Below are 26995 nucleotides of genomic sequence, written 5' to 3'. Positions count from 1 at the left end.
TTAGAAATAAATGATACTTCAGTTAAAAAAATTCAGACGACTGGATGAAGTAAGTGTTTGAGGAAGAGTATGTAAAATAAGAAAGGAGCAAAGGGCGGAGTGTTGGGGAACACTGGTATTTTAGAGGTGGACAGCCTGGTGGTCCAGTGGCTAAGACTTCATGCTCTCAAAGTAGGGGCACAGGGCTTCCATCCCTGGTCAAGGAACTAGATCCCACATGCTGCAACTAAAGAGTCTGCATATTGCGACGAAAGGTCCCACATGCCACAACAAAGATTGAAGATCCTGCATGCCACAACTGAGACCTGGTGCAGCCAAATAAATAAAAATTAAAAAAAAAAAAAAGTGGACAGAAGGCAAGCAAAGGAGATGGAGAAGGAGTTGTCAGCACAGGAGAAAGACAGCCAGGACACAGTGGCTCATGGACCCATGTAAGCAGAGATTTGCAAGGATATGTCAGATACAGCAGGGAATCAAACAAGAAAAATGATCCAGAAATGATCACTAGATTATTAAGAGGTCATTGGAACCTTGGTGAGATCAGTGTCAGTCCCTTCCCCCTTCCCAAATCATTTTTATTCCTTTAAGAGAGGCTGCTCAGTGAGCAACAGACTGAGCAGCATATTTGACTCTGGTTATGCTGTGGTAGCATCCTGAAGGCCCAGCCCATGGGCAGAAGCCGCAGGCAGCTAGGAGAGCCCACCTCGGGCATGGGCACTATCTGTGGCACACAGCACTAGGCTTGCACACAGCAGGCATTCAACCAAGCCTGCCTGGCAAATGCAGGTGAGCCCAACTACTTCCTTATAATTGTGTTTCTGGCCATGGCCTCTCTACTTAAAAGAGGCCTTTCTCCTAGATAAATGAGGACATTTGCTTTCTGATGCAGGCCACCCTTGGTGAGTTAGGGCAGGAGGTGCTGGTTTTCCTGGGTCCTGCTGTTCTCTCATTAAGCAGAACCTGGAGGTTGCAGATCAGTGGAGCTGGGAAAAGGAGTCCGGGGGCAGAGAGGCTCCTCTGATCTCCAGGCTTTTCCTGACCATCAACTTTTCACCCTCTTCCCAAATGTAAAACTACCACACAGAAGCACAGTGTATGAGTGTGTTCGTGTGTGTGTGAAAGGGTTCATTGCTGGGACAACCCACGCCTCATTAAAACTTGCAATCACGGTTAGTGGGAAGGACCTTAGGCTAGTTAGCCCAGAATCAGAAAACCTGGGCTCTAATCTCAGCCTCATGACTGCTTTGTGACCTCAGGCACACCTGCTCTTCTGAGGTCCCTTCCTCTGTGAAATGAGGGAATGTGATAGATGATCTTTGAAGCTATAACTAGCAACAAGCCCTTGCTGCTTTGATTCTTGCTTGAAGTGAAGGACTTGAAGCATGTGTCTGCAAGAGTGGGGAGAGGTGAGGCAGGAAGGGCGAAGAAATCCAGGTATTCTGTGCCCAAGCACCAGCAGAGTTCAGCACTAAGATAGGATATTTGAGCTGTCAATCAAAGAATTCCCTAGGCATTGAGGGCGGTACCTGGTTGTCTGGTAACCCCAGGGGCTCTGAGCTAAGAGCTGAGAGAGGTAATCCTAGCCAGAGGGACCATTCCAGAAAGTCAGCTACAGAGAAGATCAAAGAAGGTAAGGCGCCTGTGCCTGGGGCCCCAAGGTCTGGTGTGGGGGTAGCCAGGAATGCCCAGGAAGGAGGGCCTCAAAGAGACAGAATTTCTGGGTGCTCTTAGGAGCAGGGGTAGTTTCTTTAAAAAGAGAATGTATCACCTTTGCTTGCTTCTCCTAAAAAAAAAAAAAAGCAGCAGGGAAGAAGAAGAAAATGGGAGGGACTGAGAACTGAGCTCTTGGGCCTTTTCCACTCCTTTTCCCATCTCTTGGGAGAAGAATTCAGGAAAAAGGCTTTGCCTTTCTTGGGGAGAGATACTAACAAGAAACACATGCTGACGCGAGAAATATATTTGGGTTTAACAGTGCCCCGGAGACAACAGCAGGATGTTAGGCGACCAAAACTAGCAAGCAGACAGAAAGTCAAGGAGGTAGCGGGGAGAGAGGTTCCCCTTGAGATAGGGAGTAGGCAGTAAACGGAGACACAGAAGCCTTGCTCCTGAAAGTTGGCTCGTCGCCAATTACATGGCCTAGTCAGCTTTGTGCCCCTAGTGCCTTGTATGGCTCCTGGCATACAGCAGGAGTGCACTGAGCTTTTGTCGAACTGACTTGAACTATACCTTGAGATTAGACAGCAGGAGTATGTAGATTATGAGTGGATGTCTTCGGATGCACCAAGTGAAGGAGATGGTGGAGCAGAGGCCCTGTATGTGCTCTGTTCGTTCATCCATTCATTTATTCATTCAGTATACCTTTTTTATTGTGGCAAAAATCTATATATAACATGAAATTCACCATTTTAAACCTTTTCTAAGCTTACAGTTCAGCAGCATTAAGTATACTCCCATTTTTGTGCAGCCTTCACCACCATCCATCTCCACAACTTTTTCGTCTCATTCGGGAAACATATTTTGAGAATCTACTGTTTTAGAACATTCAAGTTGCTCCAAATCTCTTAGGGGAAATGGTCAAGAAAGTCAACGACCCTAACCCGGTGTGAAAAATGCCATAAAAGACCTAAGGACAGATAAGCACTATGGGAGTACAGAAGAAGGACCCAGTTGGTTGAGGGGAGGGCCTTTCTGAAGGAAGCTGTTACTTGAAATTGTTGCAAGAAAGAGAGTGGTTCGAGAGAGGATGGTCACATCCCAGGTCCGAGTCCCTGGGGTGGATGCCAAGTATGTGTTCTTAGCCTCATGCAGGAAAGAATTCAATGTTGAGCCATAGTAAAGAGAAAGAAGGTTTATTCAGGGAAGAAACACCCTCCATAGACAGAGTGTGTGGGGTTGTCAATTTTTACATAGGCTCTTGGTGGGTATTGTTAGTATTGAGGTGATTACACAGGCTAATGATTGGGAGGAGTATTCCAGTTGTTTTGGAAAAGGGGTGGGGATTTCAAGGAATTGGGCCACACCCACTTTTTGACATTTTGTGGTCATCCTTAGAACCATCATGGCACCCAGGGTGTGTTACATTGAGATATACTGAGGCTCAAGGTCAAGTGGAAGTTGAGTCCGCCATCTTGGACCCAGTTGGTTCTAATCAGTTTATGTTGTGTCCTCAGGCTAAGTCACTTTTTTAAAGACTGTGCCCTGCCCCCTCCTTGTCTTAAAATGAGTCTTGGAGGATGAGCAATTAGTCAGGACATTGGAGTGAGAGTTGATGTGGTGTCCAATGGGATAGGTGGAGCAAAGTGAGATGGCAGAGAGAAATCCTTGAAACCCTGAGGGTCACACCAGGGCAGAAGTAGAGCTGAATTGCTATAGAGGGACAGTGGTCCTTTGGAAGACCAAAGATAACATACTGACCCCTCTGCTCCCTATTGTCAGCACTATGTCTTCCCTCAACACTGAGGATACCCCCCAAGAACCCTCACTCTCGTCCTCAAGCTCCAAGAAGAAAAAGAAGAAAAGAAAGTGGCCTCAGCAAGAGGCCACCATCCAAGCCCTCACCAGGGCTGGCCACAGGGCCCTATTGGCTGGCTGGAACCATGAGGCCTTGACCAGCTTCCAGAGGGCCTTCCTCCTGGCTTCCAAGTCACCACAAACCAGAGACACCCCTGTTCTCCGGGCCTGTGCCTTCAACCTGGGGGCTGCCTACGTGGAGACTGGGGACCCAGCCAGAGGCCTTGAGCTGCTCCTACGTGCTCAACCTCAAGAGACGGCCCAGGGCGGGTGTCATGGCGACCAGTGTTTCAATGTGGCTTTGGCCTACCATGCCCTGGGTGACCTGCCTCAAGCTTTGGCCTGGTACCACAAGGCCCTGTGCCACTACCAGCCACTAGGTGACCAGGGACAAGCCCAGGCAAAAATGGGAGCCTGCTACCGAGCTCTGGGACAGCCTGGGCTAGCAGCCCACTGCCTGCAAGAAGCGAGCCGGGCCTATGCCCAAGCAGGGCAGCCCCAGGCTGCAGCCCTGACATTGGGGGCTGCAGCGGGGTGTATGCTGAAGAGCGGGCAGCATGGGGCGGGTGAAGTCATGCAGGTGCTGGAGGAAAGTCGGAGGCTTGCTGAGAGAAGCACTGAGCGGGGACTGCTGGGTGAGGCCTTGGGGCTGAGGTGTGGGATCTGGGGGATTTCTGACCGGGTGATACTCTGAGACATGGGGTGGAAGCAGAGGCCTTTCTGAGGGCTGGGAGGGGCTGGGAGAACCCTGGGAGAGTGGGACAGAGGCTGCACCAGTACAGCTTCAGCAGCATCTGGCCAGTGACCTTGGCCATGCCCTCTAGGGCAACTCTATAACGATCTAGGCCTGGGCTACTCCCAGCTCCAGCTGTTCCCGCTAGCAGTAGAGGCCTTCCTGCAAGCCCTGCCCCTGTGCCGGGAGCCAGGAGAGGAGGCCACGGTGCTAAGGAACCTTGGGATGGTCCACAATGCCCTTGGCAACTATCAGGAAGCCCGGGAGCTCCACCAGAAGGCTGCCGACCTGCACGGTGGGTACCAGGGACTGGGGAGTGAGACTGAGACCGAGGGGCTAAGAGGGGGGTTCCAGCTGGGGCCCCAAGGCTGGAACTCTAGAGCTAATTGTGGTTATACTTTAGAACTAATTAGACTGGGAAGTCCAGAACCAGGGAAGAGAGAGTGGGGGTGGTATAGCCAGGCAGGACAGAGGGTTATGGGCCCAGAGGCTGAAGCCTGGGGTTGGGAAGGCAGCAATGGGCAGAGAGAAGAACCTAGCTGGAAGGGGAGGCCTGAAATGGAGCCCAGCGCTTCTTCTAAATGATTGTGTGACTTTCAGCACATTACCTTCACTTTCTGAGCTTCAGGTTGCACGTGTATAAAAATGAAGCTATTAATACCTGCCTTGCTTGCCTCCCTGGGTTTTTATGTGGCTCAGAGTAGCCTGGGGAGGCATTCAGACCAAAACTCAGGCTGGGTTTCAAGGGTTCAAGCCTTCATGGTGCCTCTAGAGGTGTGCCAGGGTTGCACACCAGGACTCTTGGCAACCCTCCCTTCCTCGTTGGGGGGCAGGGTTCTGATGCCCCAGCAGGCCAAGTCCTCTCTTAGGATGGGGTGGGCTCTGTCCCCAGGCTCTGTGGGGCAGCGGAGGGAGCAGGGTTGGAGCTTTGGCAGCCTGGCATTTGCAGTGAGCCAGCTGGGAGACCACAAGGCCGCCAGAGACAACTACCTACATGCTCTGCAGGCTGCCCGGGACACTGGTGAGGGGAGCGGCTTGCAGGCGGCTTGGGGTGGGGCAAAGCCTGAGGATCCTTGGGGCTGGTGGGAGGACCTCTAGAGGGGAAGGTTGGTGGGGTTGGGAGCCAGGGGAGGACTTCTCAGACTGTCTTCCCCAGGGGACGTGAAGGGGCAGTGGCAGGCCTGTGAGGGTCTGGGGGCTGCTGCAGCCAGACTGGGACAGCATGACCAGGCTCTGAAGTACTATAAGGAAGCGCTGGCCCGGAGTCCGGTGAGACCCTCCATCCCAGAATCGAACTGTTTCCCAATAGCCCTCCAGTTGCTCTCCTGACATGCTTTCTCCAGCTAATATTCCTGTCTCTCCCCACCATCCATTCACCCACCAAATGTGCACTGGGCACACAGTGTGCTGGGTCCTGGGACACTATTGTGAGGAAGAACCCACCTCTGTCCATGGTTCTGGGTAGGCGGTGGCAGGATGCTGGCAAAGGCATGGGGATGGGCTAGAGAAGAGAAGAGACAAAGGCCCCTCCCCTCCTCCTCTTCTATTTCCTCCCCGGTCCTGAAGCCCAGGCTTTTCCCACTACCCCATTATCCACTCTCTCCCCAGAAGGAGTCAGATTCTGTGCGAGAGCGGCTGGTGGCCAAGCTGACAGATGCCATAAGGACCCACTTGGCCCGGGGTGGACTGCTTCCGACTCACACCCTGGTGAGATGACACCTGAGACAAGCAGTAGTGGGTGGGGGGGAGGTTACCCGGAGAAAGGGGTGGTGATAAGTGGAGCTGATGTCAAGGATGCTGCACTTGACTGCTCATCTGTGTTCATCTGCCCCAGGGCCTACGTGTGGGGCACATACCACTTTCCAGAGGCCACCTGGGGGTGGGGAGGTGGGTGGGGGATTGTGGCACGTCCCCAACACCAGGGCTGTGCTAGGGCTTTGGCTGATTGGTAACTAGCCCAGTGGGTGAAGGCCAAAGGCCCCATTGAAGATGGGGCTTCCCAGGTGGCTCAGTGGTAAGCAATCCACCTACCAATGCAGGAGCCCCATGAGACACAGGTTCCATCCCTGGGTTTGGAAGATCCCTTGGAGGAGAAAATAGCAACCCATTCAGTATTCTTGCTGGGATAATCCCATGGACAGAAGGAGCCTGGTGGGCTACAGTCCATCGAATCCCAAAGAGTCAGACATGACTGAGCACACTTGTATGCATGCACACCATCAAAGGTAACTGAGCCAGACCTGCAGGACGTGGTTTTGTCTCTAGCTGCAGTTCCCCAAAGAGCCACAGGATGGGAGCAGTGCTCCAAGGATGTGCTCTCTCTCCTCATTCTCTAGGGGACAGTTCTCTGTGGGTCTCTACCCGTGCGCCTCCTTCTCTGAACTCCTCCTCCCTCCCTGTCTACCTCCCATCCTCTCTCAACAGGTCAATGTCTCTTTAACTGCCTCTTCCCTCACACTTTGGGATTTCTCAGGCAACCTACTTACCCAAGGAATTGAAATTATGGTTGAATATTTGTTATATTTATTTGCTGGGTTTTATGTCTCCACCACACGATTGCACTCATCTCACATGCCAGCAAAGTAATGCTCAAAATTCTCCAAGCCAGGCTTCAGCAGTGCATGAACTTCTAGATGTTCAAGCTGGATTTAGAAAAGGCAGAGGAACCAGAGATCAAATTGCCAACATCCACTGGATCATCAAAAAAGCAAGAGAGTTCCAGAAAAACATCCACTTTTGCTTTATTGATTACGCCAAAGCCTTTGACTGTGTCGATCACAACAAACTGTGGAAAATTCTTCAAGAGATGGGAATACCAGACCACCTTACTTGCCTTCTGAGAAATCTGTATGCAGATCAAGAAGCAACAGTTAGAACCGGACATGGAACAACAGACTGGTTCCAAATTGGGAAAGGATTACGTCAAGGCTGTATATTGTCACTCTGCTTATTTGACTTCTGTGCAGAATACATCATGCGAAATGCCAGGCTGGATGAAGCACAAGCTGGAATCAAGATTGCTGGGATAAATATCAATAACCTCAGATACACAGATGACACCACCCTTATGGCAGAAAGTGAAGAGGAACTAAAGAGCCTTTTGATGAAAGTGAAAGAGAAGAGTGAAAAAACTGACTTAAAACTCAACATTCAAAAAACTAAGATCATCTGGTCCCATCACTCCATGGCAAATAGATGGAGAAACAATGGAAACAGTGAGAGACTTTATTTTCTTGGGCTCCAAAATCACTGCAGATGGTGACTGCAGCCATGAAATTAAAAGATGCTTGCTCCTTGGAAGAAAAATTATGACCAACCTAGACAGCATTTTAAAGAACAGAGATGTTACTTTGCTGACAAAGGTCTGTCTAGCCAAAGCTATGGTTTTTCCAGTAGTTATGTATGGATGTGAGAGTTGGACTATAAAGAAAGCTGAGCGCTGAAGAATTGATGCTTTTGAACTGTGGTGTTGGAGAAGAAAGACTCTTGAGAGTCCCTTGGACTGCAAGGAGATCCAACCAGTCAATCCTAAAGGAAATCAGTCCTGAATAGTCATTGGAAGGATTGATGCTAAAGCTGAAGCTCCAATACTTGGCCACCTGATGCGAAGAACTGACTCATTGGAAAATACCCTGATGCTGGGAAAGATTGAAGGAAGGAGGAGAAGGGGACGACAGAGGATGAGATGGTTGGATGGCATCACGGACTTGATGGACATGAGTTTGAGTAAGCTCCAGGAGTTGGTGATGGACAGGGAAGCCTGGTGTGCTGCAGTCCATGGGGTCTCAAAGAGTCAGATACGACTTAGTGACTGAACTGAACTGATGTCCTCTCTTGGGAAGATCCCCTAGAGAAGGAAATGGCTACCCACTCCAGTATTCTTGCCTGGAGAATTCCATGGACAAAGGAACCTAGTGGGCTACAGTCCATGGGATTGCAAAGAGTTGGACACAACTGAGTGATTAACACTTGCACTTTTTCATCCATGTCCTCTCTTATTTGAAAGACTAGGATATCATATTTATAGTTTGCAGGTAAAATTATCTTGGTATAAGCAGTTGACTGGATTAGGCATTAGAAAACCTGGGTTCTATCCGAAGTTGGCCACCAGCTTTCTATGACTTTGTCCCTGGAGGCCCCAAGAAGGATGAGGTGGTCATCAAGCTCTGGCTGGGTCTGATAGTCCATGAGCTTGAGTTCTAACTTGAGAGTTACTCCTGGGGACCTTAACAGAACAAAGAGCCTTGCCCTGTAGTTTCATCCTTAGACACAAGGCACAGCCCAGCTGTCTCTAGCACTTCTCTGTCTCTCTGGGGCCATTGTGTGTGGAAGGAACGTACATTCACACCACAACCACAGCTGGGATAGCCATTTTTCTCAAACTGATCCCATTTACCCCTCTTTATTCCTAGACCTCAGCTCCAGAGAGATCCCTGGCTCCAGGTGGAGGTGGCCTGGTGGAAGGGACCCCAGCCAGGGTAGGCAGGGGCGCACCAGGAGTGCAGCATAGGTAAGCAGGGCGGAAGCAGAGCTTCAGGGATGGATGTGGTCTCAGGGGTGTGTTGGGAGGTGTCACAGCCTGGCACAGTGGGTAGGAAGGGAGCTGGCCAGAGTACCACTCTGCCCCCTGTTTCCTGCCTCTACAGATCTTCTGGTGGGTGGGAAGATGAGTTAGAGGAAGACCACGAGGGGAAAGAGGAAGAATCCGCGAATGTTCCCACATCTCGGGCACCAAGGCTGGAGGGTGAGTCTAAGGAAGCTGCTTCTAGCATCGCCGCCCCCCAAATGCGAGTGCTCTTACTTCCTTTACCCCACCCTCCCACTCGTCGTATTCCCAAGGCCAGGACCAGCCCTCCCCGCTTTCTGCTCCTCTCTCAAGACCCTGGACCATTTTGCCTAAACCCTTTCCTGAATCTGCCTCTTCCCACCTGCTCCTGAGGCTTTTCTAACATCTAGAATTCTGTATCTTGGAGCACCAAGGTTTCCACACCTACTGCATGCCAGGCACTGGATGCTTTTCTCACCTTGGCTTACTAGGCTCTTCCCCCAAAGGCTTTGCACTCTGAGGACAGAGTTCCTTGCTTCTTGGTGACTTGAATTCACTGATGTCTTCTTTTCAGTGTGTTTTCTTCCAGGCACCAGGCACACTGGTGAATCATTCCCATCCAGTCAGTCCAAGTTTGCTAAGCACCTGCCCTATACAGGGGGATCCTCTGCATACAGTGACCAAAACATCCCCTGACACCCACCCTCCTGGTTCTTCTCCCAAAGATGTCTCTTTCCCCCCATGATGGTTCTTGGGGCAGCGAGGCCCGTGATGAATGTGTTTGTCTCTCCATCCAGACCCAAGACCCAAGGCTCATCTCTCATTTGGAGGCCAAGGCCCCCTCAGAATGGAGAACCCTGGCCTTCTGGTACCCAACGTGCCCCGTGGCAATAGGTAGGTACCTGGGAGGAGGGATGAAGCCTGGAGAATGGATAAAAGAAGTAGGAGAGGATGTGAATTTGGATGACTTTAATGGAACATGATCTCTTAAAGTTGGGGGAAGAGGTGGTCTGTTGCTTGTGGACATGGTGCTTTGAGCCTCTCTGACTTTGCCCTTTAGCAGTCTGCATAATCTTCACCCAGCTCTGGAGGTCCGGAGTGTCCCCCGCCTCCTGCATGGCCTGAGTGTAGGCCTCGGTGAAAGGGAGAATCCTGCTGAATGGGGGAACGCATGGCTTAAGCATACTCCCCACTGCCCTGGAGCCCACCAGCAGAGGTAGGGCCAGAAAGGGTTACAGAAGTTGGAGCCAGAGCAAGCTCCCTTCTCTTCTCTCCCTAGTCACTCTCACTGGCAAGCCCCTCTCTGCCTCCTTCAGGTCATTCAAACAGCCCAGGGAACCCCCTGGCAGGAACCCTCAGAAGAGATCCATGGAGTCTGGCTTCTGCATAATCATGTGACCATCCCCGGCTAGCCACAGCATGGCCTCTGCAGTACCCTCCCAACATGCACACTTCAGGGACTTCTAGGGCTGAACCCCTTCCCCGTCATTTCTGGTGAGCACTGCATGCGCATGGAATGCAATGTCTGCAAGTAGGCCCCTGAGCAGGCTGCACGAGGGCTTGCCAGTCTTAGCACCAAGGCGTTTTGGGTGCTTCTCATTGGGATTTTTGGATTCAATAGGGAAAAGAAAAAAGGAAAACGGATGGTACATTTCTCCCCTGTCTTTTTGGCATCAAACCTCACAATCTGGCCTTGCCAGTTCTTAAAAGCATGACATCTTGTTTAAGACACTTTAGGGTCACTGACTCCATTTTCTCATATGGGAAATGTGTATCTCATGCTACAGAAGATACACCTTAACGGAGCTTTTGATGTACTCCTCTTCCTCCACAAAATAAAAGCAGATGCTGGCTGCGGGGCCCCTCGGGCCTCTAGCAGCTTTACTACTGCTGCTGCAACAACAGTATTTTGTAACATTGCTAACTTGGCACATGCCACACCCTGTTGTAAGTGCTTCACAAGTGTCTTCTCCTTTAATCCTCACAGCAGATGAATCCCCTTTCACACGTGAGGAAAAGTAGGCACAAAGGTTAAGTGGTCTACCTGCCAGCTCACACAACTAGTAAGTGAAGCTGAGATTCATACCTAGGCAGTGAGTACCTTGTAGGATGCTGTGCAGTTCAACTCCCCCAGTTAAGCCATTGCTTACCAACAGTTGTTCGTGTTTGATACCAAATGTGTTTATTCCAATTGTATGTGTTATCGTTGTTCGTAATTAAACTGATGAACTAAGAGTGTGGAAACAAGCTGTTTCTATGACAACTAAGTTGACTCTTTAGAAGACACAATTCAGGTGAGTGACTTTAAAAACTGCTGTTGAATTAGATATGAGTGGAGAGACTATTACAAATTGGGGGAAATCATAAAAATCTAGGTGAATTTTGCACTCAGATTGCTTTAAATATACCATCAATTTTTTTGTTCCACCTTAAGGAAGCAAACTTCAAACTGTTAGGTGATATGTAAGTGGTGAAGTTTATGCAAGAAAGAAGATGGATAACTACAATCTTTGTTCTTATCCTCAAAGGCAAGACCCTGGTCACACTTTGACAGATGGCAAATGAACGTTTGTTGAAATAAAATAATCTAGTCCCAGTCGTGTCAGATAAGAGGCATTCTACTGCACTGTGAATTACTTCACAGTGAGATTTTAAGGATTCATTAAAATACTTGTAGATAGAGGACCTACTAGGTTTCAGGCACAAAACCAGGTTTTGTTAATCTTCCTTATCTCAATGGAGCTTATTATCTTGTCAGGCATTGGAGATGTCTTGACTGAGATGTAGATTACATGACTGTAACAAAGCCAATCAAACTGCCTTTAAATGAAGAAAGAAGAAAGGAGAATGATTTTGAGGGACAAGTAGCAGCATCTGCCACACTGTCAGGATCAAGCATCACTGGCTCTACCATTTTATAGCTATATTACCTTAGGGAAATTACTTTACTTCCCTCTGCTACTCAACTTCTCATCTATAACATAAGGACAAAAATACATCGTAGGATAGACAGGATCAAATTACATAATATAGGCAGAGCATCTGGAACTTAGCAAATACTCAATCCTCATGCCCCCTTTCTTTAAAAATTTTTCATTTATTTTTTTACTGTGCTGGGTCTTCATTGCTGCACAGGCTTTTCTCTAGTTGCGGTGAGCAGGGGCTACGCTCTAGTTGTGGTACTCAGGCTTCTTATGGCAATGGATTCTCCTCTTGGCGCAGAGCACGGGTTGTCTAGGCACATGGGCTTCGGTAGTTGCAGCCCCTGGGCTCTAGAGCACAGGCTCAGTAGTTGTGGCACACGGACTTAGTTGCTCCTCTGCACGTGGAATCTTCCCAGACCAGGGATTGAACCTGGGTCTCCCGCACTGGAGATAGATTCTTTACCACTGAGCACCAGGGAAGCCCGACATGCCCTTCTTAAATTGATTCTGAAAGCATTTTCTAGAGTACACTCCAAAATGTGAAAGGCAGCAAGGTGGAGTAGGTTGGGCACTGCCTTCCTGAAGATAGCCTTCATTGGTTGTTTCATAAATTCTAAGTGTGTATGGTGGGATATATTTTGTGTTATTATTTTATAGTTACATCTCATCTGAATGAAGTCAGCAGTTAATAACTGCTGACTTCAGATATATAGCTTCAGATATATAGCTCTGCATTTGGAGAGGCATTTAAGCATAGAATAATGCTTAAGACTTCAGACTTTAGGTCAAGCTGCTTGGGTCCTATCTCCACTGACAGCTATCAGTGTATCATTGGACATATCATTCAACATCTTTGAGCCTCAGTTTCCTAATCCGCCTTCAGTGCAGGAGACCCAGGCTTAATTCCTGGGTCAGGAAGATGCCCTGGGGAGGGGAATGGCACCTATTCCAATATTCTTGCCTGGAGAATTCCATGGACAGAGGAACCTGGCCGGCTACAGTCCATGGGGTTGCAAAGAATCGGACACTACTGAGTGACTAACACTCTCACTTCCTCATCTGTAAAATAGGGATAATAACAGTTGTTGTAAGGATAAAATGAGAAGACTCACATCAGCACTGGGTACATATACTCAAAATGTTATCTATGTCAAAGACACATTCTGCACATTGTGTTTTGGAAATGAATCTTCAGAATTGACCAATTTTCTCAAGTAGGCCTGTAGGGAGTCTTGTTGTTCAGTCACTAAGTCATGACTAATATATAAAAGTGAAGCTACTTATATACTGGTGAAGCTATAAAACAAAATTAGTGAAGTCTTAGATAAGATTATGCAATTGTAATGTAAACTCTATTTCAATTAAGATGAATAAACTAAAAAACAAAAATGAGTAAACCACAAACATAGTCTAACCAAAGCAATTTTCCACCACAATCACAGTCTGATACATTCAATTTTCCACATCAGACATGTAAAATAAACATAGATGAAGGCAAGGTACAACCCATAGACAATCATAAGCCTCTTATAATAAAAAAAGGAGACTATCAGAGGAATGGGCTTCCCAGATGGCTCAGTGGATAACTAAATAATCTGCTTGTGATGCAGGAGACACTGGTTCGATCCCTGGGTTGGGAAGATCCCCTGGAGAAGGAAAATGGCCTCCCATTCCAGTATTCTTGCCTGAAAAATCCCATTGACAGAGGAGCCTGGTGGGCTACAATCCATGGGGTTGCAGAGTCAGACACGACTGAGCACAGCACTCACTACACAGCATCAGAGGAATACTTAAAAGTAAGAGGGGTTCTGGCTTCTCTTGAGGCTCAGTGGTAAAGAATCTGCCTGCCAATGCAGAAGACATGGGTTCGATCCCTGGTCCAGAAAGATCCCACATGCCGCAGAGTAACTCAGCCCACGTGCCGAAACTATTGAGCCTGTGCTCTAGAGCTGGGGAACCGCAACTACTGAGCCCAGGAACCGCAAACCACAGAAGCCTGAGTGCCCTAAAGCCCGGATCTGAAACGAGAAAAGCAACCGCAATGAAAAGTCCAAGGGTTGCAACTAGAGTAGCCCCCCCCAGCCCCCCGCTGTGAAGAAGGAAAAACCCTTATTCAGACTCAGCAATGAAGACTCAGCACAGCCGAAATAAATAATTTTTTCTTTTAAAGTAGGAGGGGTTTTTGCTTTTCTCAGTAAACTAGCCAGGAATGGAATTCATGTTACAGAAAAAGAATAAACTAGCATAAAAACACCCTCCTCGATCCTGTTGTTGTTTAGTCGCTAAGTCGTGTCTGACTCTGTGACCCCATGGACTGTGGCCTGCCAGGCTCCTCTGTCCGTGGGATTCAAGAATACTGGAGTAGGTTGCCATTTCCTTCTCCAGGAGATCTTCCCCATCCAGGGATCCAATTCGCCTCTCTTACTTCTCCTGCATTGGCAGGCGGGTTCTTTACCTGGGAAGCCAGGTAAGCAGAGATAGGCGAGGCTAATTGAGTGGGGAGAGGGGTCCCAAGTTATATGAAACGCTTAGTAGTGTTAATAAGAACATTCACTTATTGAGCCCTATGTGCCTGACGCTGTCTACGGCTTTGCATGGAATACAACCCCATATGTACTCGTATCCCATTTTATAGACAGGCAACAAATCTGGAGAGCCAAGTTCACTCAGTAAGTGGTAGGGCAGGAACCCGGGTTAACTGCTGTGCTGTACAGCTTAGCAGTAACAGAACTGCTACACCAAAACATGAAGAAATGACGAATTATTATCGACGGGCGCTTGAGAGCAAAGCACTTCGGGTCATTTGTGAGGCAATATGAAAATGCTTCGGCGATGGGCAGGGACCCAGACCTTAAGACCGGACGCCCTGACGGAGGCGGGGCCGGGGTGGGAAGGCACCCGGGCGTTGGCGCACACGGTAACACGAGGAGAAGCGGCGGAGTTGCCAGTCCTAGGACCGCTTCCGGCAAGGGTGAGTGCGGGCCCGGCCCCTCGGGGGCAGGGCTAAGTGCTGCGCATGCGCCGGGCGGCTCGGAGGGCTCCCTCCTGGCTAGCTGGATGTCCGGTTTGCGGGCGCTTCTGGGGCTCGGGCTGCTGGTTGCAGGCTCGCGCCTGTCACGCGTCAGAGTCCAGGCCGGCTCCTGTCGCGCAGGAGCCACCTGGTGGGTACCGCAGCGACTGATCTCGGGTGGCCGCGGGGACTCAGAAGTCATGGCGAGTTCAGCAGTGAAGTACCTGAGGTAGGCGAGGTTCTGAGCGGGCAAGCGGGGCGTAGGACTTGGGTGGAACCCAAGGGGGCGGGACCTGGGGCGGCAGAGCCGCCCGCGCGAGGGAGCACCTGAGGGGTGGGGACTCAGGCCGTGGGTTTCCTCAGCCAGGAGGAGGCCCAAGCCGTGGACCAGGAGCTGTTTAATGAGTACCAGTTCAGCGTGGACCAACTTATGGAGCTGGCCGGTCTGAGCTGTGCCACAGCCATTGCCAAGGTCAGTGGCACAACTCTCGACCTTTGGGGCAAGCCATTGTACAAGCTCCCCTGGCCTAGGCACAACGAAGTGAGGGGAGGGACGGCCAGGCCAAGCCTGGTCTGTCACTGCCCAGAGTCCCCTCTGAATCCCCTTTGACTCTGCCTTCAGGCATATCCCCCCACGTCCTTGTCCAGGAGCCCCCCTACCGTCCTGGTCATCTGTGGCCCTGGGAATAACGGAGGAGATGGCCTGGTCTGTGCTCGACACCTCAAACTCTTTGTGAGTACGCAGGGAAGGGCTGTGGGGGAGAGGTTTCCAAGACCTGGGCTTGACTTAACCCCCTTCCTTTCCTCATAGGGCTACCAGCCAACCATCTATTACCCTAAAAGGCCTAACAAGCCACTTTTCACTGCACTGGTGACGCAGTGCCAGAAAATGGACATCCCCTTCCTTGGTGAAATGCCCCCAGAGGTAGGTGGCTCCTGTTCACTGCCCTCCTCAGTACTGCTGCCTGCATCCTGCTCTTCCCTCACCTTTCCAGGCTGAGCTCACTTAGGACTCTTCCTCTCTAGATTAACTCTTAGAGGGCAGGGAGAGTGCCTGACACAGGTGCTTAAAGTATGCTACCTGAATGGAATTGGTGTCATAGGGTGTGCTCCATTTATGAGTTGCCAGGGGAAATAAATAAAGCTTTATTTCCCCTTAATCTCCCCTGGTCACTCTTTCCACACTGTAGCCAATTCCTCTTCCCCTAGCATGTGGTAAATACATTATGTGCCCCTCTTGGGAACTGACTACCTTATCCTTATCCTAAACCCTTTCTTCAGATGATGGATTTAGGAGTGGGTAACTTGAGAACGTTTTAAAATTCCTTAGCTCGTTTTACAGATGAAGAGACTGAGGTGCAAAAGAAGGTTAAGTGATTTGTCCAAAGTCACACATCAGTTCACAGCAGAGGCAAGGCCAGAGCCTGTCTCTCCTAACTCCGGGTCTCAGGCTGCCCTACACTGTAGCCTCTCCAGTGGTTGGCAGACACTCAGAGCGGAAAATGTGACTGGACTCAGCTTGGCCTCAATCAGTGACTTGCACTGAACTCCAGGCCTAGAATGAGATTAAAAATTCTCCCTGTGCCTATGGCCTTTGGGTACAGAGGACAGCCCTTTTCTGTTAAGGGTTCTTTATGAAGCTGCTAGCTCTGACATCTCCTTCTCCTGCTCTACCACAGCCGATGCTGATTGATGAACTGTATGAGCTGGTGGTGGATGCCATCTTTGGCTTCAGCTTCACGGGTGAGGTTCGGGAGCCATTCCGCAGCATCCTGAGTGTCCTGAATGGGCTCACTGTGCCCATTGCAAGCATCGACATTCCATCAGGTGCTGGGTTCAAGGAGGTTGGGGGGATCAGGGCCCTGCCCTGTCTTGAGGTAGGTAGGTACCTAGGAGTTCTTGTTTCTGATTCAAGGTTTCTGATTTCAGAGTCTAGAGGTGCAGAACAGAGCCAAAGTATGGCTGAGTTTAGGAATGCCCTTTATATGTTGACTGTGAGACCAGAGCCCAGGAGTATGTGCAGCTCCAAGGACATGATTTCCTCATGGGGTGACCCAGGGGGCTTCCCACTCCTTTAAGATTAGACCAGAGCAAGGTGTGGAAGGGGACTGGACATCTTGGTCCCTTCTGCTCTGACTACCACCACCTTTTCAGGATGGGACGTGGAGAAGGGAAGCTCTGGAGGGATCCAGCCAGACTTGCTCATCTCCCTGACAGCACCCAAAAAGTCTGCAACCCAGTTTACTGGTCGTTACCACTACCTGGGGGGTCGCTTCGTGCCACCTGCTCTGGAAAAGAAGTACCAGCTGAACCTACCACCCTACCCTGACACGGAATGTGTCTATCGTCTGCAGTGAGAGAAGGTGGGGGGCATTCTTTTCAATAAAGACTTAGTGCCTCTCTCCCAGAACTGTGGAGTCCTAGGAGCTCTTCTGACAATAACGGTTAAGAGATGGCACAGCCAGAGAGCAACTCTGGAGAGATGGTGCACTCTCTCTGGGAGAACAATATGCATGAGAGGTTTCTATGGCATTTGGGGGCAATGACAGTTGACTTTAAGATGCTGAAAAAGGCTCCCAGCTGAGGTATGCGTCCTTTACACGCACAGAGTTCTTATTAGGGATGCTGACAGGGAGCTGAGTGAGGTTCTGTGAACTCTCTCTTTTCACTTAACAGCATAGCAAGACTACCAGACTTAGAAGGAATTTCTTCAGAGGCCTCTAAGGAAACTAATTTGTATTCAAGACCTTCCCGGGCTGAGAATGGAGATGACAGTCACAACTTATCTACAGGCTAGAAGACCAAGCTGATGTTTATTCAATTTGGTATAGTTAGAAACTGGCAATCTATGGGCTGAATTTACATGTTTTTCTTAGCCTTCAAAATAAAAAATCAGTATATTTTCCATAGATCTACATTTTCAGCTTCTTTTAGCCAAGATGTCTCTTCAGATGTCTGCATTCCCATTGCCACAGCTCCCCGTATCCTGGTCCCTTAGCTGCCTGGCCCCTGCAGGTGCCTGAGTGCACCATCTCTGGGTTAGATGCTCTAAGGGGACTTGCCTCTCCCTTGACTCAGACACGGCACTACCACTCTCCTCTCAGCGGACTGCTGTTCCACAGCTGATTCCTCCTCAGAAGGGACTCCTCGCTGAGAGGGTGCCTAAGACTGCGTCAGCTCAGGCCCCTGAGGCCTCAGCTCCTGGAGGGGCATCAGTTGGGCCCCGCCGTGGCCTGGCCTTCAGTCTCTTTTCTTCTGTTTCTTCTTTTTTGCTTTCTGCGCAGTGTTGACTCCAGGTCCATCCAAGACTTCCTCCTCCTGATACTGCCGTCTTTTCTTCTTGCTTCTCCCCCTTTTCTGATCACTGCACGATCTGCTTTCTGCTTCTCTGGTCCCACTATCTACGAGAGCCTCTTCAACTTCTTCATCCTCTGTGTTCAAGTCTTCTTCCTCATGCTGCCGCCTCTTCTTGCTTCTGCCACATGGGTGAGTGTATACTCTCCTCTCTGCTTCCTCTGTCCCAACTTCACTGACAGCCACCTTGCCTCCCTCATTATCTAAGACCGCCAGCTCCGCCCTCTCTTCATGGTGCTGCCCCCTCCTCTTCTTTTTCCTGAAGGACCGGTCGACGTGCTCTCTGTTTTTCAATTCCCCAAGCCCACCTGTTCTTATGGTCTCTTCCTCATTTTCTATGGCTGTGCCCTCTCTCTCATCTGTGACTCTTTCTTCTTGATGCTGTCTTTTCTTCTTCTTGCTTTTTCTGATGCTCTCGTCAGTGTGTTCTGAGTACTTTTCTGCACTCCTTTCAGTTGTTGTAGGCTCTTCCTCCTCTTTCTGCTTCCTTTTCTTTTTCTTTTTTTTGGGGGACTTGCTCTCAGACTGCAGTTGAGGGACCCCAGGGTCCTGGCCTTTGAGCTGAGCCAGGAAGGCCTGCTCCTGGGCCTCTAAGCGAGCAAGCTTAGCTTTCATTGTGATCCCAAGACGGGCAGCCCTGAAATAGATGGGGCCCAAGTCAGAGGGGGAGAAGGCAATGGCAACCCACTCCAGTACTCTTGCCTGGAAAATCCCATGGATGGAGGGGCCTGGTGGGCTGCAGTCCATGGGGTTGCTAGGAGTCGGACACGACTGAGCAACTTCACTTTATTTTTTCACTTTCATGCATTGGAGAAGGAGATGGCAACCCACTCCAGCGTTCTTGCCTGGAGAATCCCAGGGACGGGGGAGCCTGGTGGGCTGCCGTCTATGGGGTCACACAGAGTCGGACACGACTGAGGCGACTTAGCAGCAGCAGCAAGTCAGAGGGAGGCTATCAGGGAAAAGAGGCCTAATCTTTCCCTAATCAGGCAAAGTTGGTAAGGAGGAGCTACCTATCTTCAGGCAGCTTCAGAAATGGGCAAAGAGTAGGAATCATTTCCTCTGGGGTGAAGAGTGGCACAGGCCACCTCAATGGTGGGCTTGTGATGGGGAGAACAGAAGGGAGCCCAAGAAGCCAACCACTACTTACTTGTGTGCTGTTCGTCCCTCGCAGGCCTGGAGCAGCATCTCATCGGTCAGACTGTTGGAGAGGGGTGGGAATCAGGAATTACAAGTGGTGGAAAGGCTTGACCTCTCCTTCCCTCTAAAACATTCACCAGTGAGTTCCTATTTAGAACCTGGAAGTGCCAAAGATTAGTACAACAGTTCCACCCACCAAGAAGACCACAGTCAAGCGTTATACTGGTCCTTTCTTCTGAGATTTGAAGGCATCTCCTCCCATATGCCCCAGCACTAGAAAGAAGTCTCACACATTTGGAGGCTTGGGCTCCTGGCTGTCGTCATCACTGCAGCTTTCCCAGTCCTTGTCTGGCTTCTCCCCACTTGAAGTCAGTGTGGCCGTCTAGAAGGAGGAATTGTGGGGATGGACAAGGCCCACTCAACACCACCGTCATCCCACTTCCCTCTGGAAACCACTCCCAACCACCATCTCAAGTAGCCAGAGGCACAAATCTGTCAGCCCCCGAAGTCATTCCTTACAGACCTCCAGAGAGGTGTGCTAACCTGCATATGTCAACTTGGGCAGGAAGTGGGCTGCAGTTGGGAATGGGTGGGGCAGGCGCAGTCCTGGCTCCCTGGCCCACAGCCAGCTAGCTAGTGGGCAAAACAAGGAGAAGGGAGGGACAAGTGCTTGGGTCATCAGGTCTTCACAGTGGGACAAGTGCCCCCTGGCGGTCATCTCATGGTTCTAGCAACAGACAATAAAGATGGTTCTTTTCACAACCTGTGCGCCCCCTGCCCCTGCCCCAATACCTATGCACAGTTCTTTATTTAACCAGGTTAAGAACCTACTATGGATTAAAAGGCTAGGGATACAGAGTGGAATAAGAATGAAATGGGTGCAGCCAACATAGATCCTACGTGGTTAACAGGGAAGGAGATGTGGCAGAACGTAGGCAACTATGAAGAAAATACTGGCGGACTACAGTCCGTAGTGTCCCCAAAGAGTCAGACATGACTTAGTGACTGAACAACAATTATCTCTGCCAGAGGAGGGGTACCTGACTCAGGCTTCAGGGTTTGGGGAATAGTTCCTACAACTAACTTGGCTTTGAAAGACAAGGAAAAAGTCAGCAGGTAAAGGAAGCAGAATGTCCCAGACAGAGGGAGCATATGCAAAAATTTGAAGGTGAAAAAACATGGTACCTGAAAAAGATTCAGAATCAATCTGGCTAAAGCGTAGATAGAGGTCCTGAGAAGTGGCAAGAAACAGGCTAGGGAAGAAGGCGAGGACAAGGCCTGAAGGGCCATCCGAGTCAGTCTGACACCTGTAGACTGTGTCATCCTAGGTCAAGGAGGAGCCAGTGACACAGTGAAACTTGTGTTTTACAGAGAACACTCTGGATGCTTTGTGGAGGATGAACTGATTGGCATGGGGATTGAGACTACAGTGAGGAGCCTAGCTAGTTATGAGGCTGTGAAAGAAATCATGCAGGAGATGATGGACTGAACTGGGGCTGAAGATGGCCACAGGATGAATGGGAGAGATCTGCTGGATAACATGCAGAGCCCTTAAGCAGGTAATGGAAGATGGTTTAATGTCAGCTCCCTTCCATTGGCATGCCAGAAAAGGGAAGTCTGAACACCTGGGTTCTAGTCCTTGGCTAGAACAGGTTTTTATTGTTACTAGCCACCTGTGGGCTCTTCAGTGAGCCACCTGCCCCCTTCTGGCCACATCTGCAAAATAAAAGACAATGGGTCCAATAATCTCTCAGGTCTCCTCTGGCTTCTAAGTCCTTTGAAATAGATGTCCCCACCCTGCTCTCCTCTGGCAGCTCCTGACTGTCCCCCACCTCCCACTTCCTGTTGCAGCCCCCTCAGCAGATGGCAGGGATCCAGGCAGCCTGAAGATTTCAATTCTTGCTGAGGATCTGGGCAGTCTGGGTCAGCAACAGCGAGGTTAGTCACAGGACCCCACTTAGGACAGTCCTGAGAACAGGTAGGGCATGCAAGGCAATTGTTCAGACCCCAAGAGACCAGGGAAGGGAAAAGGGTGAGCCCTCTCACCCCCAGCCTCTAATACCTTCACAAACTTCTGATACAGCAAGTTGGGCTTGGCATGATCCTGGCGGGTGGTCTCCTTAGATAGGCGTCTTATCTGTACTCCGTCCTGGGGGAAGTATGTGTGAGTGGATGCCACGTCACCCTCACCCCCACGTGTCCCAGGCCCTCATGTTTTACATGCCTACTATTAGAGCTTATACCTGCCGAGTTTCCACCACCAAGTTGGCTGCAGTCTTGTTGAACAGATCATTCCACCAGTGATTTGTGAACTCCTTGGCAGGGTCGTGTCCCACCTGCCAGAGAAATGTGAACTCAGGGCTTGTCATTCCCCTCCCTCATCCTATTTTCAAGGCCCCCATCTCCCATCCCCACTGACCTCCCGCAGTCTGTCCAGTCTTACCCCATAAGTGTCCTGCTTCAGCGTCACCCTGAGGGCCTGGGTGATACCATTCTCCTTCCGGCCCAGGCCTTTGCCTGCAGAAGACAGCGAATGACCTGGCTTATTCCACTGCCTGCCCTAAGCCCTCACAAAGCAACCCTGGCACATGCCACTCCTTGTCATTCCACACACCTAGCATTGGGCGTGCCCTGTCCCTCTCAGAAACCCTCCCAGTTCACTCTTTCTAGTACCTCTCCATACGGTCTGCATGTCTTTGAGCCCAAACTCTCTTTTCCCATAATTCTCTCAGGACAGAGGTCATCTCTTTCCCATTCCCAGTTCTCTCAGCCACTTCCTTCTCACTATCCACAGTCATATTTCTTCCCTTTTCTGGAAATGTCAGCAATTTTCTTCTGCAAATTTTCTCTTTAACTTTTCCTCTTCCATTGAACAGACTACATAGAGGTTAATCCAGGATAATGCCTCTCCCCTGGGCACAGGGTAGTGAGGGAGTTGGGGGATGTGGAAGGGGCCCCACGGCAATCACCTTGAGTCCATCCATGCTTTAGCAACTGCTCCTCAGCAAACTTCATCCCCCGACTCTTGACCTCGGGGGTGATACTCATGGTGAGAAAAGTCACTATCTTCAGGCTCTCACTGGAGAAGAAGCAGTCACTGTCATCCCTTTAAGAGCAGAGGAGAAAGTGCTCAAATCATGTACCAAATCCGTCCTGACTGCTCTTAGAATAATTCTTTCCTGGAGCTGAAGCAGAGACCGAGCTGGGAGGCCTGGTCCTTAGGGAGCTCCCTGACCACTGAGAGGTCAACATGCTGAAAGTCAAGGAGGACCAATATTAACAATAATACCTAAATTTATGGAGAGCGCACCACACGCTTTGCTACGCTTTGCATGGATCATTTCATGTAATCGTCCCAGTCCAGGAAGATTTCCTAAACTTTGCATTCAGGAAAGTATTACTACCCTTTTGTACAAATGAGGAAACTAAAGCCTAAAGAGGTTAAGTGACTTGCTCAAGGTCACACAGCTGATGCACGTAGAATTCAAACTCAGGCAGCTGGTCTGCAGAATTCCCACTCTTTACCGCTACCTGACAACATCTCCCATGATTTACTACCATGTTAAAAACAAAGCAAAGCAATGAGATGTTTGTTAACCTGAGTGATGTCTGTCTGTGCTCAGCTGTGTGATTCTTTGTGACCCTTTGGTCTGTAGCTCGCCAGGTTCCTCTGTCCATGGGGTTCTCCCAGCAAGACTACTGGAGTGGGTTGCCATCTCCTCCTCCAGTTATAAGACAGCAGTGCTTAATAGAGCCTGTATCCTATATCTGTGCCCAGCATTTACACTGTCCTCTTACTTGGTGTGGGGGCTTCACCACCACGGTCTTTCCGTCTTGTTGGAGCACCCTTTTTGAAACTGTCCAGCTTGGAAAGGTGCTCTTATATTTAACAGGAGGATTACACATACTATTATACTGTCTCATTTAACCCTGACAGTTCTGTAAGACAGATATTATCCTTATTTTATAGAGGAGAAAAATAAAATCTCGGTTTCTTGCCTGGCTTCTTATACAGCTGGTAAGAGATGCAGCTAGAAATATGAGCCCAGGATGCATGACTGTAGAGTAGCCCTGCTTCTATTACATTCCCAGCTACAGTCATCCCTTAGTTATCAGCGGGGGACTTGTTTTAGGACCTGCCATTGATACCAAAACCCAAATTCTATACTCAGCCTTCCACATGCCAGGATTCAACTAACCACAATGGTACTACTGTAGTATTTATTGAAAAAAATCCACATTTAAGTGGACCCATGCAGTTCAAACTCATGCTGTTCAAGGACCCACTGTAGCTGCATTTCTTCATAGTCATTCAGGTGTTCCTCCTTTTTGGACTCCGCAATGCCATTATCCAACTTCATTGGAGGGACTGATGTTGAAGCTGAACCCTCCTGATGCGGAGAGCTTACTCATTTGAAAAGACCCTGATGCTGGGAAAGATTGAGGGCCAGAGGAGAAGGGGAGGACAGAGGATGAGATGGTTGGATGGCATCACCGACACAATGGACATGGGTTTGGGTGGACGCCGGGAGTTGGTGCCTAGAGTGCTTCAGTTCATGGGGTCACAAAGAGTCAGACACGACTGAGCGACTGAACTGAACTGAACTTATATGTCAAAATCTGCCTTGAAATGGTTAAGATGGCTTATTACACAGACATTCAAAACTAAGACAATCACTGCTGCTTTGAGTTACTAAAGTTAACTTTTGTATTAAGATCACTTATTAGAGGCATTGCAGAACCATTTTAAAAGTTGATTAATGGCAAAACTGGGGCTTCCCTGATGGCTCAGTGGTAAAGAATCAGATTGTCAATACAAGAGATGCAGGTTTGCTCCCTTGTCTGGGAAGTTCCCTTGGAGAAGGAAATGGCAACCCACTCCAGTATTCTTGCCTAGAAAATCCCATGGACAGAAGAACCTGTTGGGTTACAGTCCATGGGGTTGCAGAGAGTCAGACACAACTTAGCAACTGAACAACAACAACGGCACTACTGGAGTAATCCTCTAGCGTCCCCAAGTGAGGACTTTGAAAGCTAAAATTTTCATTTGTGTTTAAGAAGGTTTACTAAGTACGCTAGTAAAAAAATCAGACACATCGTTAAGTTACCTACCCCTCCTAAACATTACATATTAAGCTTAAGAATGATGACTAGTCTGGTTAGATATGAAAAGTAGCAAATTTAGGGTGACTCACATTTCTGTTCACACTTCTACTTTGAAGGATGATTACCTGAAAACATAACTTTCACCTGAGAGTCCCAACAGAGAAGCATTGAGTGAAGAAACTGCCTTATCCTGCTTCTTGATACTGCAAGAGAAATAAAATTCAAACACTGAGGGCTTTAAGGACATTTCAAAACTGCCTCTTCTCATAAGTTATTTCTGATCTATTATAACAAAAACAACTAACACTTATGCAGTTACTCAGTGCCAGCATGTTGCTGTTTCACGCATATTATCTCATTTAATCCTTACAACAACCCCACAGGGAGGTGTTTTGGGTTTTTGTTTTGGCTGCCCCAGGTTCCGTGCAGGATCTTAGTTCCCCAACCACGGACTGAACTCTAGCCCTCTGCAGTGAAGGTGCAGAGTCCCAACCACTGGACCACCAGCGAATTCGAAGGTGTTTTTACTGTTACTTACAACTGAAGAAATGGCACTGAGAAGTTTAGCTACCTGCACAAATCAAATAGCTGGTTAAGTAGCGGATCTAGGATCTCAGGCACTCCAGAACTGGTGTTCTCAACCACTACACACAGGTTCATAGCCATTTACGCTTTAAACTCTAAGACTTACCACAGCCTATGCCTTGTCGCATTAATTCGAAATTATATTATATACCACAGCCTATGCTTAGTCTTATTCCGCAATCCCTGATGCACTTAATGCAGCTCCTGAATGCGTTCAGTCCTTAATTGTTGAACTGAATGACACAGGTAGGAATTTCCTTAACCGACCTAGAACAGGTAACTGGGGACAGAAGCTAGATCCCAGGCTGTGCTCCGCAGCCTTTGCGAAGGCTGGGAGCACATTTTCAGGAACTGTCTTCTTTCCAGTCAACGTGAGTTTTCTGGAGAAGGGGCCCTGGGCTACCATTCTTACAGAGGTTCTTAAGAGCTGGCTCCTTTCCCTAGGGTTCCTTCCTGTGGAGGTTAAAACTCCAGCCCTCCGACCGCAGCTTCACTTGAGTAGAACTATTCTCTTTCTGTCACATCTGCCCCTGAGCCCGGGCTATGACAGTCACCATTCGGGGGACTGTAGCCCCTTACCGTCATTGCGAGGTCCTCTCCGCAGAAACATGTGACAAACGCGACTTGCGCGCAGCCATCTTCCCGGAAGTGCTGTTTCGACCCTTCTAGGCTGTGGAAACCATAGAGATGCACGCTAGAACTGAGTCTCTGTGGTTCCCAGAGAAACTATTTCGGAGAGGCCGGCTAGCCCTATGGTTGCCATAGAAACTCCGCCCCAGAGCGAGCCCATTTCTGGAGATTCGAGTGGTATTCTACTTATTGCCTCCCAGCAGGCCCTGAGCAGCTAAGGGACTTCAGTCCTACCTGGCTTTGTTGGGGTTCGGAGAATAGCTTTGGGTCCGACATTGACTAGTCCCAGGCACAAATACGAGAAAGGAAAAATTTAGGTGAAAGCATTGAGAGTGGCCTGAGAGGTTCGTGGAGGCAGAGAAGGAGGTAGTACCTCTGAGGTGATTAATAATTCAGGGGATGAATACTCAGACTACAGGGACAGTTGTTTTTTTTTTTTTTTAAATAAAATCCTAGAGGTAAGAGGTTTCAATAGGTTCATCAAACACATTTTGATTCACCACTGTGTGCCAGGACCTGTTCTTTGGTACTGGTGATACAAAAATGCTTAAGAGACGAGTCCTGACTTCGAGGAGCACTTTGTCTAGCCCAAGCAAAGTTGGAAGCTCGAGTGGGACTGGAGAGGCAAAATCCCTAATGCATGATAAGTTGAGGAGTTCAGACTTGCCTTGTAAGTATGAGAATCCATTGAGCAGGAGAGGGAAAGAACATATTGCAAAGAAGTCAGCAAGAGAGGTTGCACATCCTCTCATCCCCACAGTGTTCTTAGGGGCCACTGAGCCACCCAGGAACTAAAATCTGAAGGGAAAAGTTTTCCCTTATTTGCGTCCCTATATCAATATTTACAGTAACTCAGCGCCCCCTAGGATCTTCGAAGAGAAAAGCTGCCATTTCACTCAAGCTTTGCCACAATTGCTCAGTATGTCATACTACCTCATTCCAGTAAGTTTTTTTTTTTTTACATGAAATTAATTTTACTTTTAAAATATGCAGCATGGGAACAATACCTTAAACAATGGCTCTTGGTTAGTGGGCTTTTAGATGCTTTCGTAAGTGATGTGGAATGCTTCAAACATACTGTTCAGAGGTTGGATTCAATAGAGGAACATTTCGTGAATGGCAGTCAGATCTGAGTCCTTTTCCTGCTCAAGAGCAACCTTTCCCTCCATAAAATTAGAATGTTGGACTAGTGCAATCATCTTTACAAACTTGGTTTTATTGTAGTGTCTCAGGAGCCACTGAGAAAATTCCATAGATAGGGTTTCAATTTCCACCATTTCCTCACTCTATCTCCCCTGTCTATCTAATATTACATATTATACTGTGGTCATAAAAGAAGTTTGAACACTCATGAATAGGGCAAGGGCCCTTTTCAGCCCACAATTTCTGTTCAGTATACTCTTTGTTGGCCATTCTGAAAACCTAATGGCCATAATTTGTTGAACTGAACATTCAGA

At 49.0% G+C, this 26995-nt stretch overlaps 3 protein-coding genes and 1 non-coding gene across 9 annotated transcripts; 2 read left to right on the top strand and 2 right to left on the bottom strand.

Annotated features, from left to right (window-relative positions):
- Positions 1–797: 797 nt before the first annotated feature.
- Positions 798–11024, top strand: TTC24 (tetratricopeptide repeat domain 24). 4 transcript variants are annotated; one of them, XM_015462438.3, is made up of 11 exons: positions 799–1630; positions 3436–4145; positions 4335–4538; positions 5136–5264; positions 5400–5512; positions 5855–5950; positions 8656–8753; positions 8890–8987; positions 9587–9683; positions 9850–10005; positions 10106–11024. In XM_015462438.3, exons 2-11 carry the CDS (start codon positions 3440–3442, stop codon positions 10185–10187), a joined length of 1779 nt encoding a protein of 592 aa, XP_015317924.1. In that variant the 5' UTR covers positions 799–1630; positions 3436–3439; the 3' UTR covers positions 10188–11024. The 4 variants fall into 4 exon arrangements, with proteins under 4 accessions (XP_010801257.1, XP_015317924.1, XP_002686055.2 ...); XM_002686009.6 differs by having other exon boundaries at positions 5852–5950; XM_010802955.4 differs by lacking the exon at positions 9850–10005 and having other exon boundaries at positions 798–1630; positions 5852–5950.
- Positions 11025–14736: 3712 nt separating this feature from the next.
- Positions 14737–20963, top strand: NAXE (NAD(P)HX epimerase). 2 transcript variants are annotated; one of them, NM_205796.3, is made up of 7 exons: positions 14737–14952; positions 15087–15195; positions 15346–15456; positions 15535–15648; positions 16403–16550; positions 16878–17086; positions 17400–17632. In NM_205796.3, exons 1-6 carry the CDS (start codon positions 14771–14773, stop codon positions 17078–17080), a joined length of 867 nt encoding a protein of 288 aa, NP_991365.1. In that variant the 5' UTR covers positions 14737–14770; the 3' UTR covers positions 17081–17086; positions 17400–17632. The 2 variants fall into 2 exon arrangements, with proteins under 2 accessions (NP_991365.1, XP_005203675.1); XM_005203618.5 differs by lacking the exon at positions 17400–17632 and adding an exon at positions 20589–20963 and having other exon boundaries at positions 14746–14952.
- GPATCH4 (G-patch domain containing 4) lies at positions 17506–25592 on the bottom strand. 2 transcript variants are annotated; one of them, XM_005203764.5, is made up of 9 exons: positions 25488–25592; positions 24413–24526; positions 22187–22323; positions 21661–21734; positions 21461–21553; positions 21280–21366; positions 19508–19599; positions 19228–19278; positions 17506–18714 (listed from the first exon to the last, which is right to left on the bottom strand). In XM_005203764.5, coding segments are annotated over exons 2-9 (1287 nt in total). In that variant the 5' UTR covers positions 24415–24526; positions 25488–25592; the 3' UTR covers positions 17506–17963. The 2 variants fall into 2 exon arrangements, with proteins under 2 accessions (XP_005203821.1, NP_001071597.1); NM_001078129.2 differs by having other exon boundaries at positions 17511–18714; positions 24449–24526; positions 25488–25520.
- MIR6534 (microRNA mir-6534) lies at positions 22354–22429 on the bottom strand. The gene has a single exon (NR_107808.1). It is a non-coding gene; the product is annotated as a microRNA mir-6534 (primary transcript).
- Positions 25593–26995: the final 1403 nt, after the last annotated feature.

Source organism: Bos taurus, chromosome 3 (assembly GCF_002263795.3).
Source record: "Bos taurus isolate L1 Dominette 01449 registration number 42190680 breed Hereford chromosome 3, ARS-UCD2.0, whole genome shotgun sequence".
NCBI lineage: Eukaryota > Metazoa > Chordata > Mammalia > Artiodactyla > Bovidae > Bos > Bos taurus.
This window is presented reverse-complemented; position numbering and strand designations above follow the sequence as displayed.